Source organism: Musa acuminata, chromosome BXJ3-4 (genome assembly GCF_036884655.1).
Source record: "Musa acuminata AAA Group cultivar baxijiao chromosome BXJ3-4, Cavendish_Baxijiao_AAA, whole genome shotgun sequence".
Taxonomy (NCBI): Eukaryota; Viridiplantae; Streptophyta; class Magnoliopsida; order Zingiberales; family Musaceae; genus Musa; species Musa acuminata.
The window spans coordinates 39,541,067-39,559,756 of NC_088352.1; the positions used below are offsets into that span (position 1 = coordinate 39,541,067).

General features: G+C 39.8%; 3 protein-coding genes and 1 long non-coding RNA gene across 4 annotated transcripts; 1 reads left to right on the top strand and 3 right to left on the bottom strand.

Annotated features, from left to right (window-relative positions):
- Positions 1-118: 118 nt before the first annotated feature.
- On the bottom strand, positions 119-4,073 carry LOC135636671 (uncharacterized). The gene is made up of 5 exons (XM_065148553.1): positions 3,921-4,073; positions 3,359-3,789; positions 1,500-1,783; positions 1,164-1,391; positions 119-918 (listed from the first exon to the last, which is right to left on the bottom strand). Exons 2-5 carry the CDS (start codon positions 3,780-3,782, stop codon positions 424-426), a joined length of 1,431 nt encoding a protein of 476 aa, XP_065004625.1. The 5' UTR covers positions 3,783-3,789; positions 3,921-4,073; the 3' UTR covers positions 119-423.
- A 4,927-nt stretch (positions 4,074-9,000) lies between these two features.
- Positions 9,001-13,384, top strand: LOC135635380 (transcription factor bHLH48-like). The gene is made up of 7 exons (XM_065146413.1): positions 9,001-9,892; positions 9,978-10,136; positions 10,226-10,291; positions 11,203-11,271; positions 11,424-11,498; positions 11,634-11,871; positions 13,140-13,384. Exons 1-7 carry the CDS (start codon positions 9,368-9,370, stop codon positions 13,175-13,177), a joined length of 1,170 nt encoding a protein of 389 aa, XP_065002485.1. The 5' UTR covers positions 9,001-9,367; the 3' UTR covers positions 13,178-13,384.
- Positions 10,965-11,638, bottom strand: LOC135635381 (uncharacterized). The gene is made up of 2 exons (XR_010495612.1): positions 11,400-11,638; positions 10,965-11,320 (listed from the first exon to the last, which is right to left on the bottom strand). It is a non-coding gene; the product is annotated as an uncharacterized LOC135635381 (long non-coding RNA).
- A 243-nt stretch (positions 13,385-13,627) lies between the features above and the next one.
- LOC135636430 (zinc finger A20 and AN1 domain-containing stress-associated protein 8-like) lies at positions 13,628-18,567 on the bottom strand (the record flags this gene model as incomplete). Its single annotated transcript, XM_065148117.1, has 2 exons — positions 13,628-13,854; positions 18,168-18,567. Coding segments are annotated over 2 exons (627 nt in total), but the record flags the coding sequence as incomplete, so codon positions are not given.
- Positions 18,568-18,690: the final 123 nt, after the last annotated feature.

Sequence of the window (18,690 nt, forward strand, 5' to 3'; positions counted from 1 at the left end):
AGCCCAAAGTCAAACCAATGTCAACGAGCAGCACAAGCCACCATGCCTCCAAAGTCAAATCTTATATTCTTTCTCGTTTGCACTTTCATCAGAATTAAGTTATCACTCATCCATTAAATGAGGCAAAAACAACTTCACTTGCATTATATCCAATCATCATTACATGTCTTTATGAAAACACTGACAAACTCGGAATTTTGCTAGAATGGATCGACGCAAAGCAGTTGACTTATAATTCTACAACCACATTTAGATGTCAAAGCTGAAAGCTGCAAGCTGCAATGCTACATTTACAGTCTGAGAGCTCCTTTATTACTTCGGTTCTACACTTCAATCTGTAATAGTTGTTACCTGGTGATGTTTCTTCAATGCAGAGGACCTGTTCTTTTATGTACAGAGATGAGAAGAACATGAAGGTCAAGGTCAGACCCAGTTCCTGGTAATTGAGAAGTTGTGGAATCTGAAGGACACATCTCCGGCAGTGTCCCTACTGAGACCGCCCTCGGCACCACCTCTGTAGACCAAATCCTGCAGCACTTTATCCACTGGGGATGGCGGCACAAGAGACGGTGTTGGTGACAGCTCAAATGGCAGCGACGACGGTGTCGTTGCCTCTGATCTCTCGGCCATGCTCGTCGGACTGGAAGGAGGCGTCTTCCACATGAGCAGGTGGAGTAAAATGGGCTTCAGCGCATGTCGGTGCAGTGAGAGCTTCTGGCTGAGGGAGACCGTGTCGAAGCACCTGATGGCTCCTGATGTGGACACCATCCATGGAAGGACCTTCTCGTCCCCGACCCTTGAGATCACTAGTCGCTTTGAAGCTTCCGAAGCTTCTTTGAAGAGTTCTTTGAGTCCCGATCGAGCTGCAGCAACTCCTGAGTTGTTATCATCCGTTACGGACGATATGTAGATAAAACCCTGTTAAAAAAACTATCGTCTTTCAGAACATATTTAGGATCTTGAAGCTACGACATGTTTGAAGGCATGAGAAAACATTTACTGAAGGAAATGGCGGTAGCATTTCGAAGACTTAGGGTCCATAAATTCTGTCTAGATTCAAACAATTCTAGCGAAAGGGATGAATGATTTTAGGAAAGTTAAGGAATGAACAACCAACAAAACAAATCCAACAATTGAATTTGTTGAAAGGTGTTAAAGAAAACCTCTTCGGTGCGACTAATCGCAAAGCCAAGCTTCGTATCACCTTCCTGTAGCATAATTTCCAATGGCATCTCCCCTGCTATTGGAGTGTACCAAAGCCTAACAGCTCTTACCACCCCAATGTCCACTCCATGGTAATCCTCAAATCCATAGAGGCTGACATTTGCCAAGTTTGAGAGGTCAGCCAGTGATCCCATGTTTACCGTAGATGAAGCCGTCTCTCCTGAGATCTGTCACGACAAAATTACAATTACTTTCAATTTACAAACAGTAGAGCTCAAAGAAGACTGGTGAAGAGAACAACATTGGGTGATATCTGGAGCTTGTTCTCAGATTACCTTAGTAAGCAGGGCCTCAGTTTGGAGGCTGCTGAAGGCAATGGGGACCCCTGATGCCTGCGAGGAGTTGAACCAAGCATTGGCTCGGGATAAGGTGTCCTCGAGAGAGCTATAGCGGGTGCCTGAAGGATCTGATGCCTTGGGAAGGATGAGCATGGAAAGAAAACAGCTCGAGTTCGAGGTGCGCAATGACTCCTTCATCTTCTTCTCCCATGGATACGAGACATAACCATCCTGGACTTGTGTGTTGCTCAGCACACACACCACCCTGGAGCTCCTTGACCCTTTTCAGAAGCGGTCAGTACAAAAACCATTAGATTGAGAAAGATGAAACCCAATCTGGCAGCATCCTTTGCCAGCTCTTTCAAATAGCCATATCAAAATAAGCTATTAACTTAATGTTAACTTCTTAATGGCACTAATTTAACTTAATCCCAGTGAAGCGAAGCTATAATGCATCTTCTTCAAAGCAATCTACAGATACAGCAGGGATCTTAACTGCCGATAAGAACTTAAGCATCTACTCATGTGGATTGATTCCACACAAATCCTAGAAATATTTATTGTGACCACATTATGTTTTGTGTACTTGGAAGATGCACAATGTTTATTCTAACACTTTGGGGACTGGATCTAGAATCTGAATCACCCAGGGCAACATTTCTTGCAATCACCAAGAAGTGGCATGCGAGTGGTTCTCTAGAATACCGTCCATGACCCATTGCTTTCTTCAAAACAAATCTTATTCAAAAGTCATCCCTGTGGATGTGCCCTAGAAGCCAAATTTTATTTGACATTAGACTAACAACAGTACATGTGGAGAACTGGAAATAAAAAGAATCAGACAAAATTTTCTCTGTTGAATAGAATCTAGTACTGTCTATGGAGTATCTGCTTCTGTAAAGGCCAAACGACATATATAAACAAAGAAGGTGATAAACCTTCATTTCACCCTTCAAGTTCACATAAGCATATTTACAGAGCAAAATATTGGTTCCATGCATCGTGACAAATTTCACGAGGTCTCAATACATAAATTTAGTGTCCCACAAGCTGATTACGAAATAATTACATTATTCTTACAAAGGGATCCCGACCCAATTCCTTTGGATTTAAAAAGAAAACTCCAAAAATCAGATAGATATTCACTAGATACCTCAAGTCTGTATGAAAACTACATAAACATTCTCAGCCAAGAAACCTAATCACTGACCAATGTAAGTACAAGAAATATCTCGATCACAGGTTTGTAAAATTTTACCGACCTACTGAAACAACACAAAAGAAGAACTTTCATCTTCAATTTTTTCTAGCCATCAATTGAAAAATAGACCAATGAAATCAATATTCAACCACAATAGTTTTCCGTAATAGGCCAATGAAATCAATACTTAACCACAATAGGTTTGGCATACAACCTGAAATCCTCATACTTCTCTATAAACAGAAACAGAACTTAAACTTCAAATCGCAAGTTGTGGACTCACCCCTGAAACATTCTCTCTATACAAACAAATAAAACCTAAAAGGTTCAGAATTAACAATTATATGTTACACAAGGAGAGCTCATGCAAGAGAGACTTAGTATTTTGTATGCTAGTGATCTGCATCTATAATGTTATTCTAAACATTCTTTCCATAAGATCTGTTCTATAATTGAAGAAGAATGAATGGATTCTTGGAATTTGATTCCCGTTTAACACCAAAAGAAAACACAGTAAAAGAAGGTGAAACTATTGCTTATAGATTTAGCACCGCAGAACTTCATCTTTGCCTCTTGACAATTGCATTAATATATTATTCGAAACTTTGGAGGGGCTTATGTGCAAATGAAAGAGGAAAGGAGGAGAATTACTTACTCTGCAAGGCGATGCACTCGGACTCGGAACGGTCGGCCAGGGCGACGGCGTAATTGGGGTCGCGGATCGAGCGGAGCAGGTACTGCCGCCGCCCTGCCGGCGGGTGGGGCACGACGCAGGCGTGGAGCTCAAGGATGACGGCGCTAGGGTCGCCGCCGCCGCGGCGGGCCTTGAGGAGGACGGAGGTGTCGCCGCGCTTGAACGCGGTGTGGAGGTACTTCATGACCCCGGCCCGCCCGCCCTTGAAAGGCGCCTGGACCGGAGGCGAGCCCCCGAAGGTGACCTCCTCCAGGATGTCCCCGGTCTGCAGCGCCGCCGTCTCCCCGCCGGCCCCGCTCCACTCCTCCGCCTTGCTGCCCCCCGCCACGCACTCGATCGCCACCACCGTCGCGCGTCCCCCGCCGTCGTATCGGTCCATTTTCATCGCGCCTCTACAACAAAGCTTCAATCTTTACGGCTCTTCCACCGCCAAAAATCGATCTTTTCTCGAAATCGATGATAAAGTATCCCTGTAAGGGTGAAATTCGAAGAAAGATTTGAAATTATTTTTTTTTGCACTCACGTTCTTCCCGAAGTCCGAGAGAAAGAGGGGAGACAAAGATCGTCGCTCCCCTCCAGAAGCTTCAAAGTGAGACCCAATTCGCGTGACGAAAGAGAGAGAGATATTAACTTAAGAAACCCAAAAGTCCTGCAACCAAAAGGAAGACTTTGACTATGGAAAAGCCACCATTCGTTGTCTTCCGATGAGCAGATATTAGCGACAGCGACAATTCCACACGATATAATTATCTTAGAGCGAATTTACGATTTTATTTTTAATTTCTGATTAACACTTTTATTTTTTAAAATTATCAAAAAATATTTTTTATAAATAATGATATTATCCTTATTGCTTTGTTTAGCATTATGACCCTTATTGAACCCATTGGTTTTTATTGGACTCTCCTTTTGTTTTATTATTATCGTTTTTACTCGTTATTGTTGGACTCGTATGCTAACTCAACTCACCTTTGCCTCATCGATCTCCTATTATCTCTATAATCGTAACCCCTTTCACGTGTGTTTATGTTAATATTATAAAGACGAGAGTGCCGGTGTAGGCCGAAGACGATGACGGATTCACTAAAGACAAAAGTAAAATGATTTGTAAAATATTTTTAAAATTAAAATACATGTAAATATTTTTTAAAAACTAAGGAATTCTTTCAAAAAAATTCTTCCAATGATATATAAAAGAAAGACCGCTGACTTTACATGTTGGAAAACCACGAGAACCTCCAATCACGGCCGTCCATTCGCTGCTGCAAGTGGAATCAAGCACAACATTTGTCGTTGCAAAGTCAGCATGAGACAACGGTACGTTCTTCCCTCCTCATTGGTGAACACCCTCAGACTCCGTAACATTATTGGATTCTGTGCTGCAATGACACGACTTTGGGAACGTGCCATGGGAGGAAACCTCCGATCATTTCTCTATTCCCTGCTTCGTGCATTCTTGTCCTCGACGCAGGGGATCCACCACGAGATTTGGCAGATCTAGTTGGGGCAGTACATGGTATAGCAGTTCTTTAATCCCTGATCTGATCACCTTCTTTGTTGCTCTGCTGATGTTCGCGAACAGCCTTACTGCTAGTGTGGTTGCTTGTACGCTTCTTCCTCTGTTAATGACATAAGATTACTTCCAGTTTTGAGCTACTGATACATGATTAGAATATGTACTTGTCCTGCAACTCCCATTACATTTAATAGCTATTGCAACTTCATTGGTAGTCGACACCAATGACACAGCTTCTTTCAGAATCAAGAGCTCGAGATGTGAATCATGTTCAGAGTCAAGGATTCAGAATGAGGTGATCCAAGCTTGCTAAAGATTATGATATTGGTGTAAGAATCAAGGATTCAAGAGGAGCTGAATCAGACCTGCTGATTCTGGCATGTTTTCTACAGTAACAAGTAGCTTTCAGAATCAAGAATTCAAGATGATGAACTGAATCAGGCCTGCTGTTGATTCTGATCTTTATTTTATATAACAGCAAACTGCTTTAAAATATATCAACCTCACATGTTTAAGAAATGGAGCTTAGCATGACATCAGGGACGTCCAATAAGAAAAGACTTCCATAAGCACATAGGCCATGGAGATATTCTGATGTTTGTCAGTAGGTGCAATTTTTGTGGATCTCTCCATTCCATGGAACAAGAAGTTGTCTTCAACCTCGAAAACAGCTTCATGATCAGCCAGTGCCAGTCTTCAACCTGGGGCATAGATATTTGTATATCAGCATCCAGGGAAAGAAAATATTATTTATCTTGAAAAGATAAGAAGCTATTTTCAACTTCTATTCCAGCTCCAATTGTCATGACTCGAGCCGGGCTAATTAGTCTATCAATTTTGTTTGGTCTAAATCATTGATCAAAATACTAAGTCAATTTTAATCTTGTCTACTTTCGATATGGAACTAATCATAATCACCTCCACTCAAAGGCTTTACATCCTCGTCAAAGCCTAATATAACTCAAATCAGGTCTTAGCATAGTGCATGTGAGGTATAGCCCAATGATGGCTCCATGTCGTGACGAGTCATCTGACTCCGTCTACAGATAGTCCTTTCCTACTCGAACCCCCTCACCGTGCCCAAATGTTAAGTCGACTCTTATACCAAATGTCATGACCCGAACCTGATGAGCTAACTGGCCTATCAACTATGGATCAAAATATTTAAACAAAAGTTATTGGCCAGTTGACTCATCGTTATGACACCATTTGATATGGCCAATGTGATGATTGTTATTAAAACAATACAAATATAAATAGTTGGACTGTGTTTGGTCATGTGGACATCTCAGCCCACAACAAAACATGGTTGGCTCAATTCAATGGAAATCCAAATTGTTCAGCCAGTTGAGGCTTGAGATGGTCGAGGATAGCTTGTGGTCATTGGCAAAGAGCTGTTGCAAAGCTATAGCCAACCAGTTCAAGCTAAATCAGCTTCAGAGTAGTCCTTAGGGTCTTGTGTTGCTTACCACTGAATCTGAGCACAGTTTGAGACTGGTCTGGACAATCAAAGCCCCAAAGCTTTCTGATACAAGTGCACTAGGTGAGGAGAAGTAGCCAAGGAGACAAGAGGATGAGGGCAATGCTGGGTTCACTGGAGAACATGTTTATAGTCGAGCACTACGTCAGGGATGATAGATGTGAGGGTGCTACTCAAAATGCTTGATCAGCCACATTTATTTCTCACCGTGATGTGAGCAACGTAACAACACATGACATGCTCAACTCCATGTGTTGTGATAGTATAAGGGTGTCAAATGGACTACACAATCATTGACAGCCCTCCAGGAGCTCAATTAGGAGATACGAGACAGAGAGACGAGAAGAAAGTGCTTTGGCACGGTAGAAGTAATGGAGACTCTGGTTTTCGTCAGCCCATCACTCTCAATGAAGACTTACTTCAAGAAACAATTATCCTCACTTTATGGGCGGATAATTTTCTGCCCACTTTGTCCATTATGGATCATTGATTCAAACTGTTTTTGCAACAATTATCCTCACTTACTAACTTTTAGTTGTCTTCCAATAAATTACTCATTTTTAGGGATAAAAACTCTACATTATTTACAAAGAACAAAAATATATTTCAGAAATAAAAGAAGGTCCAACACTCTTCTTAAAAAAACTTGACCTACACAAACAAATTATTAAGATAAATTATATATCTAATAACATTTAGAATGATTATCCAAATCATCTTTAGTCTATCAAAATGATCTATCAACTTCGTATAGCATGAACTATTAATCAAAATACTTAAGCTAAAATTAATATTAATATATTTATCAAACTCTTATAAATAAATCTTAATTTTATTTATTTTTGATATAGAACTAATTGAGATATTATAATTTCGATCAAACCCGATGTATATAGGACGTAACTCTAGTTGCTCTGGTGAGTTTTATGACTCTATTCACGAGTAACTCTTTCTTATAAGATTGACTTTGATATCAAGATATCATAACTCGGACTAATTGATTTATCAATTTTGTTAAATCTAAATTATTAGTCAAAATACTTAAGATAAAAATGATAATATTATATTTATCAGATCCTTATAGACTAGTCTTAATTTTATCTATTTTGGATGTGAAATTAATCTAATTTTACACCTCTTCCATTAGATTTTTTCTATTGAACTTCTTAGTGATGCATCCCATATGATCTTCAGAAACCTTATAAGCTTCATTAAATGTGATGCAAAATGAGCTACTTACAAACATAAATAGATAACTAAATTCCTATATATCATAAATGGACTTGCAAAATATATTACGACACAATTGTACCTCGAGTTGCAGCCCAGAACTTGACTTTAGATCTCTCTTTCCTTCTAGACATCCATCATTCTTCTTAGAAATTGATGTTGCGATCACCATTTCTTGTCTTTGATTCGCAGCAGCATTGAAGCCGAGGTCGCCATACTTTCGTGATCTCTCGATCGTGCAGGCCAGAGTACGTGTCACAGGCTGACTCGATCTACATACGGTGTTTCCTGATGGCCCACCCCCATAAGAAGCCCCCGTTGTCTACGTCTTCGCACCGTATACCTGTCCACCATACCATACCGCGCACGTACTGTAGCAGAGTCAGTACACTCGGGACCAAGCAAGGATCACTGCGCCCTCGGTTGATCAGGGCCGTCCATCTAGATGGACCCCTTAAAGTGGACGCTTTGATCTGGTGGAGACGACTGGGTGGGGATGGACAGCGTCATAAATGCTTACTGTACTTATACATGCCACTGGTAAAACTGGTGTCGAGAAGTATACCTCACAAGCTGGAGGAGATCCGGTGTTAGAAAACGAAAGCGGACGAGTTACCCGCAGTGAAACTTGCCCGCACTGGCTTTCCCGTATCGATGCGAGAGAGCGACGTGTCGAGGCCTCTGTTAAAGAAAAGCTGTCGGCTATCTCGTCCCCACCGCTTCTCTTCTCGTCCCCACCCCGCCTCATACGGTGGCGAGTACGCCCGCGCCGTATGTTTATACGTGTGCATGACGGCAGCCGTAGGTACACCGGTTCGGGGCCCGCGGTCCCGCCCTCGTCGCCGCCCCCTTCGGAACCGCCAGTCTCGATCTCCCACCTCTCCCCTCCCGGCCACAGTATATGAACACGGAGAAGAAGAGCAGAGAACGGAACAGGGGAACAAGAAATAAAGAAAGTCCCGTAATCTCCTACGAACGCATCTTTCTGCACCCTCCTCGTTCTTCGTGCTCCTGTTCCCCGTTCCGTTGCCTTTCCCTGAAGTGCCGCGTGCCTGTGCTACACCTAATCCGCGGTGAGGTTACCGAGACAATTATGTGCCAGCCATGTCTACTCAGAAGCAGCTTGTTGAATTTTCTAGTTTGGCAAAGAAACATCATCATTCCACATGAATCTTCAAATATGGGAAGCTCGTAGCTACTACGAGTCGATACATCTCTTTGGAGATAAAGGCTTTAAGACAGTTTTCAAGTTGTATTTTGTGTTAATGTGAGCAGAATTTTGATCCAATAGCATAAAATTATCCTCACCTTTGATGAGATTCTTTTTTTGCTACGACTGAAGGTGACCGGACTCCCAACCCCCTTCTAATTTTTAAGTACGGTTATCATACGTTCGTTTCAGAGCGCGGCCGTTGAAACCGCCTCAAGAGAAAAAAACAAGAGAGAGATGATATAGAAGGGACGAGAGAGGAAGAGCTCTTTGACCGCCATAGGCGAGCTCTAGATGACGCTGGTTGCCTCCTCTTAGCGCCTTCCCTTTCGTATTGTCCTCCCGGTTCGAGGCCTTCCGCGGTGGTTTCCCCCCATCCGACGTGTCCCCCAATCGCTCCCGAGAGCAGGGGTTTCGATCTGGCGGAACGGGTGAAGGAATCGAGAGGGATCGGTTCGATTTGTGGATTTCCGGTGGCATTCGGCGGGGGACTCGGCGAATTGGGCTGCGATCGGTTTGGTTTGGAGGGAGTCGATGGGGCCAGCGCGGTGCTCCGGCGTCGGATCTGGGAATTCCGGGGCCTATACGACGGAAATTGCGGAATCCTTACGCTTCGAGGAGGAGATCCACAGCATTGTCCACCCCAGCTTGGACTCCTCCCCCGCGGCTGGCGGCTCCTTCACTGCGCTCCTCGGCCTCCCAGCCAACCAAGCCGTGGAGCTCCTCCACGAGACGGGCCCCAGTGAGGCCCCCGGCTCTGCCGCGGCCCCCTCCCCTACCGGTGAGCTGTGGCGGCTCCGCCTCGGCGAGCACGCCGCCAGCCCCCTCCACCTTCCGCTTGGCTGCTCTCCCACCTTCCCCTCCAACGCTGCCCTCGTGGAGCGCGCCGCGAGGTTCTCCGTCTTCGCCGCCGAGGATTCACCGGCGTTGAGCTCCGGCGGCGGCCCTTCGCCACGGCTCAAGGCGGAGCCCCTCGACTCCGATTCCCCCCCTCTCCTCCCTATGCCTACCGAGAAGACTCAGCGGCCGGCAAAAAGGAAGGAGTGCGAGAAGAGCAAGGTAAACCGGGAACCTCCCCTCTCCCAGTAAGGTAACCTCCTCTTGTAGCTGTGGGGATGATATAATTTCCTCCCTTGGGACGCAGGCGAAGGGACCCGCAAAGAAGAGCAAGAGCGCGGAGGAGACCACTGCCGCAGCAGCGAAGGAGACGGCGGCGGAGAACACCGATGGTGAGAAGCTCCCCTATGTTCACGTCCGTGCTCGCCGAGGCCAAGCCACCGATAGCCACAGCTTAGCTGAGAGAGTACTACTGCTTCATTTGTGGCCTAATGATCCATTAATTAATTCCTTTAGCTCATTTATTTATTTATTTATTTCTTTAATTTATTGTAGGCGCGGAGGGAAAAAATAAATGCAAGGATGAAGCTTCTCCAAGAATTAGTTCCCGGGTGCAGCAAGGTTGGTATTTTTCTCATTACGCTTTTTCTTAATTGACATTTAATTAGTAACAAGTATATATATATATATATATATATATATATATATATATATATATATAATGCTTACTGTGCTAAACTTGCAATAAATATTGTGCGTTGATGGCTTACTATTTATGCTTAGTGGTCTTATGGAGAGGGGGATTCCCTGGAGCCAGGTAATTTGGATCTGGTTCGGTCGGCTTCCTTTTGTAAGCGACCTTGTGTGTCCTTCGGCTGGGGCCCTTTCTAACTAGGTGCCCTCCCTGTTCGGGTCTGGGTATATCCACTTGTGATCCGACCTGTTAGAGTCAATCAATGTGTCGAACTCGTTCGCTTACCTTATCCCACAGGTCGGATCTGGATTTTGATCCGATAGTCTTCTGAAGGCCCGTTAGTCTCTCGATGGGGTTAGATCGTGGGTAAATAAGGCATGGGGCCGCGAACGAAGTGGGTCGGGCGTGTGCAATCCAGCGCAAAGTGCGGCTCAATGCTCTAGGTGCCTGTGAAGGAAAAGTGACGGAGACGGGGACACGATGTGATTTGGGCGCTCGAGTAGACTTTGGGTATGTTGCGGTTGACACACGTATATTAAACGATGCACATCATCACGCAGAAAGAGGGATCCACTCGATTACTTAAATGCTAGTACCTAGTGAGGAAACCAATTATTATTATTCTGCTAAGCAACTTTTGTGCAGACCCACGACAGGGATTGTTGTTAATTGTGTGATTGAACGACTTTTCTTTCCCAAATCAGAATCAAAAACCAAATTTTGGCTGAAACAAACGACTAAGCTGTTGGTCTTTTAGAACTCTCTCTCTCTTTTTCATTCGGAGACAGAAAAAAAGGACTTGAGAGTGAACTATCTAATCTGTCTGTCCGTGACGCAGATAACAGGTACGGCTTTGGTGCTGGATGAAATCATCAATCACGTACAGTCGCTTCAAAGGCAAGTTGAGGTACACTACTCGCTCCACCACAAGTGTTGTCGCTCGCACAGCTGTATCACTGGAATTCACCAAAAAGCCCCTCAGTTGTTATTATTAGCTTAAGATAAGATAAACGAGAGAAATAATGATGAGATCACCGATTTCTCCACTGTGGTTCGCAGTTCCTGTCGATGAGATTAGCGGCCGTGAACCCGAGGATCGACTTTGGCGGCCTCGACAGCTTTTTATCGGCGGAGGTAACTTATCGTTCTCCGTTCTGCGCATCTTTTCTGAATCCCATGTGGAAGGGCTAGAAATATTCTCTTGCGATTTTCCGTTCTCGAAGACTGGAAACGAGTTAGTGTGACCTGAAACGTGGTCGTTGATGGCAGTGTGGACCGCTGGCGACGGCTAATGGGAGGGGAGGAGTGGCCTTGGATCCTGCGCTGTGGTCGTCGCACCCGGTAACGGCGAACGGAGCACGTTGGCTGCCGCAGCCGCAAATCCGGCACGTCGATGTCTGGCCAACTCAGCAGTCTTCGACGGCGTGGACGAGGGATGGACCCGCCCATCCGCACGCCCTCCTCAACCCCGGGGCTTCGCTCGTCGGCTACGATCCCGCCAGCTCCGGTAATTCCTGCACAAATTTCCCGTTATTTCATCTTCTTATACTTAATTGGCACGTATTGAGAATGCACGTCTTGAATCATCCCGTGGGCTCCGAACTGAGTGTAGGAAGAACTTTTGGGAGGACAGAGATGAGATCCGTTGTCTTTTGGTCTCTGACTGCTGCTGTCCCAGTCGGGTGGCATTGTCGGGCCCAAAGCCATAAATGATTGCCTCAGGCAACGTGGGCTGCCTGTTGTTTAATCGGCCTGCCCCGGACCACACCTTTCTCAAATCTGGTCCCAATGGTCCCCTTGGCATGTAGATTTCCTCCCTCACCATGTACAACTGTCTGTCTTCTATTTCTGACGGTCTTGGGCCTTCAAGGAAAAAGTTGGTGTCATAACTCTCGTCTGTGCAGTGGCTGTCTTTCCCCTGTTCCAACCTCATAATTCACAATCAGTCCTGTACAAGCCTATTGACTATTTACTTCAGATCAAGTGGAAAGCAGCATAGCCATTCTGTAGGTTCCATTTCGTGTCATATTTTGCTTCTTGTGTTCTTCGCTAGACTTCACCATCAAAGACTGTCTTTTCCCCTAGGTCTTGGATGTTCACACTTGGTTTTACTAAGCCCAGCTGGTACCAACCAAGCTCGGTGCCGAACAACTCATGTACCATTGTGTGTCGAAGCTAAGTCATTAATTGACGATCTTGATATTACTGTGACAGGCATCTGGGCCACCGCTCTGGACGATTTTAAACTAGCTAGTCGCTGTATTTGGACTTTGGGTTGGAATCTTATCCTGGATGTCGGGAACTTTTACTGTTTACTTTTGACTTTCTAACTCTACAATTGACACTAATCTTAAGATCTCGTCACAGATGTCGAGCGGCTCGACTTATCATGAGTTCAAGCATTTTTACTCAGCAAAATCCTTTTGATGTTCCTCATTCATATGAAATGGATGGGAAGGCCTGGTTACAGAAGAATGCATTTATTATTATTTTTTGTTTTAGTTGGATCATTTTGCAAATCATGTTCGCCTCATCTGGAAGTCAGTGGTGCATTACCTCATATATGAAAAGAGAAAATTTCCTTTTACACTTGTACATAAACAGATAGAAATACCTCATATGAGAGAGAGAGAGAGAGCGCGATGCTTGTTCAGTCTATTTAAGTAATAAGAAACCTGCATCAATGATCATGTTTATTGTTATTTTAGACATTTATGCATATCTAGACATGCATCATAGATGAAACACTGAACTGCATCCTCCTTGGTTTTGCAGTGTTGCTGAACACGAACCAGTTGAAGACGGAACTCTAAACAGCAAGTGATGGTGCTTTCATACTGGCATATAACACCAGTTTGTACAGAGCAGAATTAATATATTGTTACGATTAGTGGAGTGGAAGTTGAAAGAGCTTCGTTCACAATTTCATGTGACCAGCTCTCTGATAATTTATTGCAGAATATATACTCTACTTTCTCGTACATTATGCTTATATAAATTTCAGCCTTATGATTGAAGCAGCTTTTTTATCTCTTCCATTCAAGTTGCATTTTATCAATTAGATGAGGCAGTCATAATCTTTGCAACGAAGCATAATTAAAACATGTTGGACTAGCCAATGCTTCTATGCACCAAACATGGAGTGTTATGCATTAAAACAATGGATCTTATCAGGGTGTATTAACAATCACCAAACCAAGCTCTGAACAATCAAGACGCATCTTACTGACTAATGATTTCAACGTTTGCTTTACTCCACATCTCTAGATCTCATCAAGCTTTTTAGCCTTAACAACAGGGTTTGCTTTGGCGATTGCGTCCTGGTTCGCCCTCAGGTAATCGAACGAGCAAGCGTGCTTGTCCGAGTAGCGGTGCGCGGCGCAGAAAAGATTCCCGCATCGACAAGTGAAACCAGTCAAACCAACCCGTTTCTTGCAAGAGCTGCACCTGTTTGGCTCCTCCTTTGCCTTTGCTTCTCCAGAGCTCGAGCCTTGAGCAACAGTCAGTTTACTTATTTCCATGAATACTAATGGAGGTATTCATAATAAGGAAGAATCATTAAGTAATATGAATTAATCATTTTATGTTATTACGGATAGTACAATGAATTAAGGGAGGCATTTATTCGCCTAATAGGATGAGTTAATCATTTTATGTCAGATAAGTATTAATGACAAATTATATATATATATATATATATATATATATATATATATATATATATATATATATATATATATATATATATATATATATATATATATATATATATATATATATATATATATATATATATATATATATATATATATATATATAAGTAAGATGACAGATCAACATGTCATAAGAATAGTACAAATGTTGTTCAGCTAATGCTGCTATACTTGTCGAAGGTAAGTTCTCGACTGTCAACATGCCATAAGAATCGTACAAATGTTTGTCCTAAAATAAAATGAATCATCAAGCCTCATCAGCATGAAATCTAATTGACTACCGATTGATTGAATATAGAATTTTTTTTTTTAGGATCTTAAGCCATCTTAGCTAGTTAAGATTTTTCAAACCTATTTCTTATCACTTATCGTTTGCAAAAGAAAAAAAAGATTTCTTTCGTTAATACTAAGGCTTAAGTCTTATTAATACTTTCGAATGACTAAAGATTAAATCTTATCCTCACCGCTTAAATTTTTTTATTAAATCCCCATCACTTACGATTTATAAAAACCAATATTTTTTTCTATTAACACTAAGGTAATTATTTGTCTCTGGCCTTTGCCACATAAAATTTCACCACTATGCAAAAAGTAACTACTTCAAATATTCAATCATATAATAAATTAATTTAAATATGTTAATTTTTATATAGAATATACTATGTAAAATACACATAAAAGAATATATCAAATATGATATATATGAACTTTGTTGGTTTTACCGAAGTTATACAACATCCTTATGTGTCCATTTACAAAGAGTCAAATCTCCAAAAAATTTCTTATGATTTCTTAAGGACCTACAAAAGAGAAGTCGCGTCAAATAAAACGTTTAACTAGAAATCTCACGAGTAAAATATTTTAGTAAATATTTGATATACAATATAAATTACTTTATAAGCTTATTATAAATAAATATAAAACTAACTAAGTTTATAACCGATATATCAAAAATATCAATAAGAAATGATAAGGATCAATACCTTTCATCATGTCTTCCCTTCCTATAGCCCCCTTTTTTTTTTTTTTGCCCCTCCTATAGTCAATTATGTTTCTCGGTGATTGAAAGGAGTCAAAGGGGATTTTATAAAAGATCCTACTACCAACGAGACATGATAGGATAATAAATAATCATATTCTATATTTAACCCATATTCATATTTTGTGTGACTATAATTGCCAAAAATGTATTTCTTAAAATATACCCTACCTAATATATATATATATATATATATATATATATATATATATAATTTTTAAACTTAACATGTAAATGATACCTAAATTCTAAATGAAATAACATTAGGATTTTTCCCAATTACTTAAATCGTAAGTAGTAACATTTTGTACATGAATATGGGTTGGCTTGAGCATGGTTTGATATGTATCATCCCTCGGCATAGCCTAAGGTCCAATGATTATTTTAATGAGTTATTTTTTAATATATTTTATAATGAATTTTAGGTCATTACTTGAAAATTTAATTTAATTTAGTTTAGCCAATTATTTAGAATAAAATTGATTTTATAGTAGAATGATACAAATGTAATATTAATATTAATGTTATTTTACCGATCATATCATGTTATTTATTCTTCAAGCATATATCCATTATTGAAATACGTGGGGATGTCAATTATACTTATATGTATGGATATCTATAAGGATTTGCCCTAATTAGTTAGGGATGGAGACATTTTATATTACTTGCACAAATATAGGATGAGGACGAATAGGATACTTTCTATCTTGTACTCGACTATTAATATATGGGTTGAGATGTTAGACCTAAACGCTAGATGGGCTAAACTTTCGTTATTAAAATTAGGTTAGGCAAACCAATTGATTGTGATTCAATTATAAACCATATAGTTTAATTAAAAATATCATCTCGTGGCCCACATGCTTTGCATACTCAATCCCTAGGCACTATCATCATGGTTGTTTAACTTCGTCTCCAAATAACTACAAATGACAAATAATGAATGATAATAATGATTCCTTACTATTATTTTGTTTCTCCTCCTTTTCCCATCACACTCTCTTGTCCCTCTTTCCTTTTCCCATATTCCCCTTTCATCATAGTTGTTCTTGATCTTCCTTTATCTTCCTCTTGCCTCTCCCACGGCAATTTTGATTCTATTTGTATTTAAATATATTTACTTTTTAGTATAATTTATTATATTATTAATTAAGCATTATAGTAGTTTTATTTTTTAAAAAATTAAATGAATTAAGTAAGAGAATATAAAAAATTCATGGGTTCCTGCCCTTAGTGGAGATTCCTCGTCTATGCTCTCACCCTGTCTAAATGGGAAATAGGGTGGGGATGGAAGATAAAGGATGAGATGAGGATAGGGATAGGGAAGCATTTCTTGCCCGATTAACATAATTAGATATATTTCTATATTACTATATATATAATCATAAACTAGCTGATTATTAATCATTCTAGGACCCTATAATAAACTATCAAGCTCTTTACTAATTAAACTAGCTGATCTAATATATAATCATAAAATCTCGATTATGCTCCATATAAAAGGAGCAAAGGGTTGTCATGACTCCCCTATATCATTCACTAAGCATGATTCACTATAATAAATGATGCATGATTCATTATGATAATTGGATATGCATTAATTATCTAAATGATAAAATAAAATAATATTTGATAATATTTTTTTTCAAAGAAAAATGTATAACGATAGAATGATTCCATTTAGGGATTAACTACATTTTAGAATAAAATAAATAAAAAATATTTATATAACCAAGTAAATATGTGATTACGATTAAAACAAAGATTAGTTAGAAAAAATCCAGAGATATAAATCATTATCCTAAGATGTATTTTTGGTATTCATACAAATATACTTGGGAAAGTCATCCTAAGATACAATTGGTAGACCGAAAAGAATTCCGAAGATGTTTTAATATTAACATATTGAAAAAGAAAAAAATTATAAATAAAAAAGGTAGAGAAGATAAAAACTCTTAAAGTGTATAATAAGATTGGGTTATTTTTTCAACACCTCTAATTGAATGAAAATAAAAAATTGATAGCTTCTTCCATCCATCCAAAAAGTGTTACCACATCCATAAGCAATGCAACAATAAGAATCGTTATTTACACGAGTCAGTGTAAGAGATAACAAACAAAATCATTGACACGTGAGTTGGTTACAAAAAATTAATATTTTCCTCTAGCAATCCCTCACAATATATATATATATATATATATATATATATATATATATATATATATATATATATATATATATATATATATATATATATAATAATAATAATAATAATAATAATAATAATAATAAAATTAATTATAACAAATAATTAATGTATATTTTAAATATTTTATCCTATTTAATGAAAAAAGTATCAATATAAGAAAAAAAGTGAATCAGATCTTATCATCTTAATTATGTTTTTTTTACGTAAATAATTGAACGAATAAACTATCTTTGTTAGTCAAATGATTAAAAGTGTTAACTATCTTAATCGGTAAAGATTTTGATAATTTATCGAGAGGTCTTCAAAATATGGACCAAAGGTACCTTAAGAAACAACCATCCGAGCATAATTCTAAAAAATCTAACACACATATATATATATATATATATATATATATATATATAACTTTTTCTATCCAATTAAAAAAGCATCAATTTCATCATCAATTTTATTTGATCTAAATCATTGATCAAAATTTTTAAATTAAAATTAATAATAATACACATAGAACCATTCACTTATGACGCAGAACCAATCAGAGCATTACATAAATCAAAGGCGATACAAAACATCTTGCAATTATAAGATGCATATCTTATATAAATTCTGGTCTTCTAATTTCAAACAGTTTTTTTTTTAATCTCTTCCATTTAGGTTGCATTTTATCAATACATAAGGCAATCATAACCTTGCAACGAGGCATAATAAAAAATAATATATAGAGTGTCATGCATTAAAGCGATGTATCTTATCAGAGGTTTCATATACGGTGACTAATAGTAACAACATCTACCAACAATAGACCAATGGCCGTAGCATTTGCTTACTCCAATTCTCTATATCTTATCAAGCTTTTTAGGCTTAACAACAGGGTTCGCTTTGGCGATTGCATTCTGTGCCGCACTCCGGTAATCAAATGAGCAATCATGCTTATCCGAATAACGATGCACAGAGCAGAAGAGGTTCCCACACCGACAAGTGAAACCAGTCAAACCAACCCGTTTCTTGCAAGTGCTGCACCTGTTTGGCCCCTCCTTTGCCTTCGCTTCTACAGGCTCGCTTGAGCTCGAAGCACAAACCGATGGTGCCAAAACATTGTTGTTCGTCGAGAACTCATTGTAGCACTTGGAGCACATATTTCCGGTTGCCACACTTCCAAAGAAACCACAGTTGTTGATACAGAGAATTGGCTCTTCCCCGGCTTCGCTTCTAGTCTCATCATCATCTCCTACATCAAATTAACCACAGATGAGAATAAATAAAAAAATATAGTCATTCCAAAGTCTTTTGTTTTTTAAGATAAGAGGTAAAGACAGGACTCAAAGTTCAGAACGATGAACTATCAAAATCTTTATTACCAA

Bases quoted from the DNA above. Each gene is read 5' to 3' on its own strand.
- LOC135636671 (XM_065148553.1), bottom strand. From the start codon at position 3,782: ATGAAAATGGACCGATACGACGGCGGGGGACGCGCGACGGTGGTGGCG. The intron at 1,392-1,499 runs GTAATCTGAGAA...TTGTCGTGACAG, and splicing joins CTGAGGCCCTGCTTACTAAG to ATCTCAGGAGAGACGGCTTC. The intron at 919-1,163 runs GTTTTCTTTAAC...TTTTTTTAACAG, and splicing joins CGATTAGTCGCACCGAAGAG to GGTTTTATCTACATATCGTC.
- LOC135635380 (XM_065146413.1), top strand. From the start codon at position 9,368: ATGGGGCCAGCGCGGTGCTCCGGCGTCGGATCTGGGAATTCCGGGGCC. The intron at 9,893-9,977 runs GTAAACCGGGAA...CTTGGGACGCAG, and splicing joins AGGAGTGCGAGAAGAGCAAG to GCGAAGGGACCCGCAAAGAA. The intron at 10,292-11,202 runs GTTGGTATTTTT...TCCGTGACGCAG, and splicing joins TAGTTCCCGGGTGCAGCAAG to ATAACAGGTACGGCTTTGGT.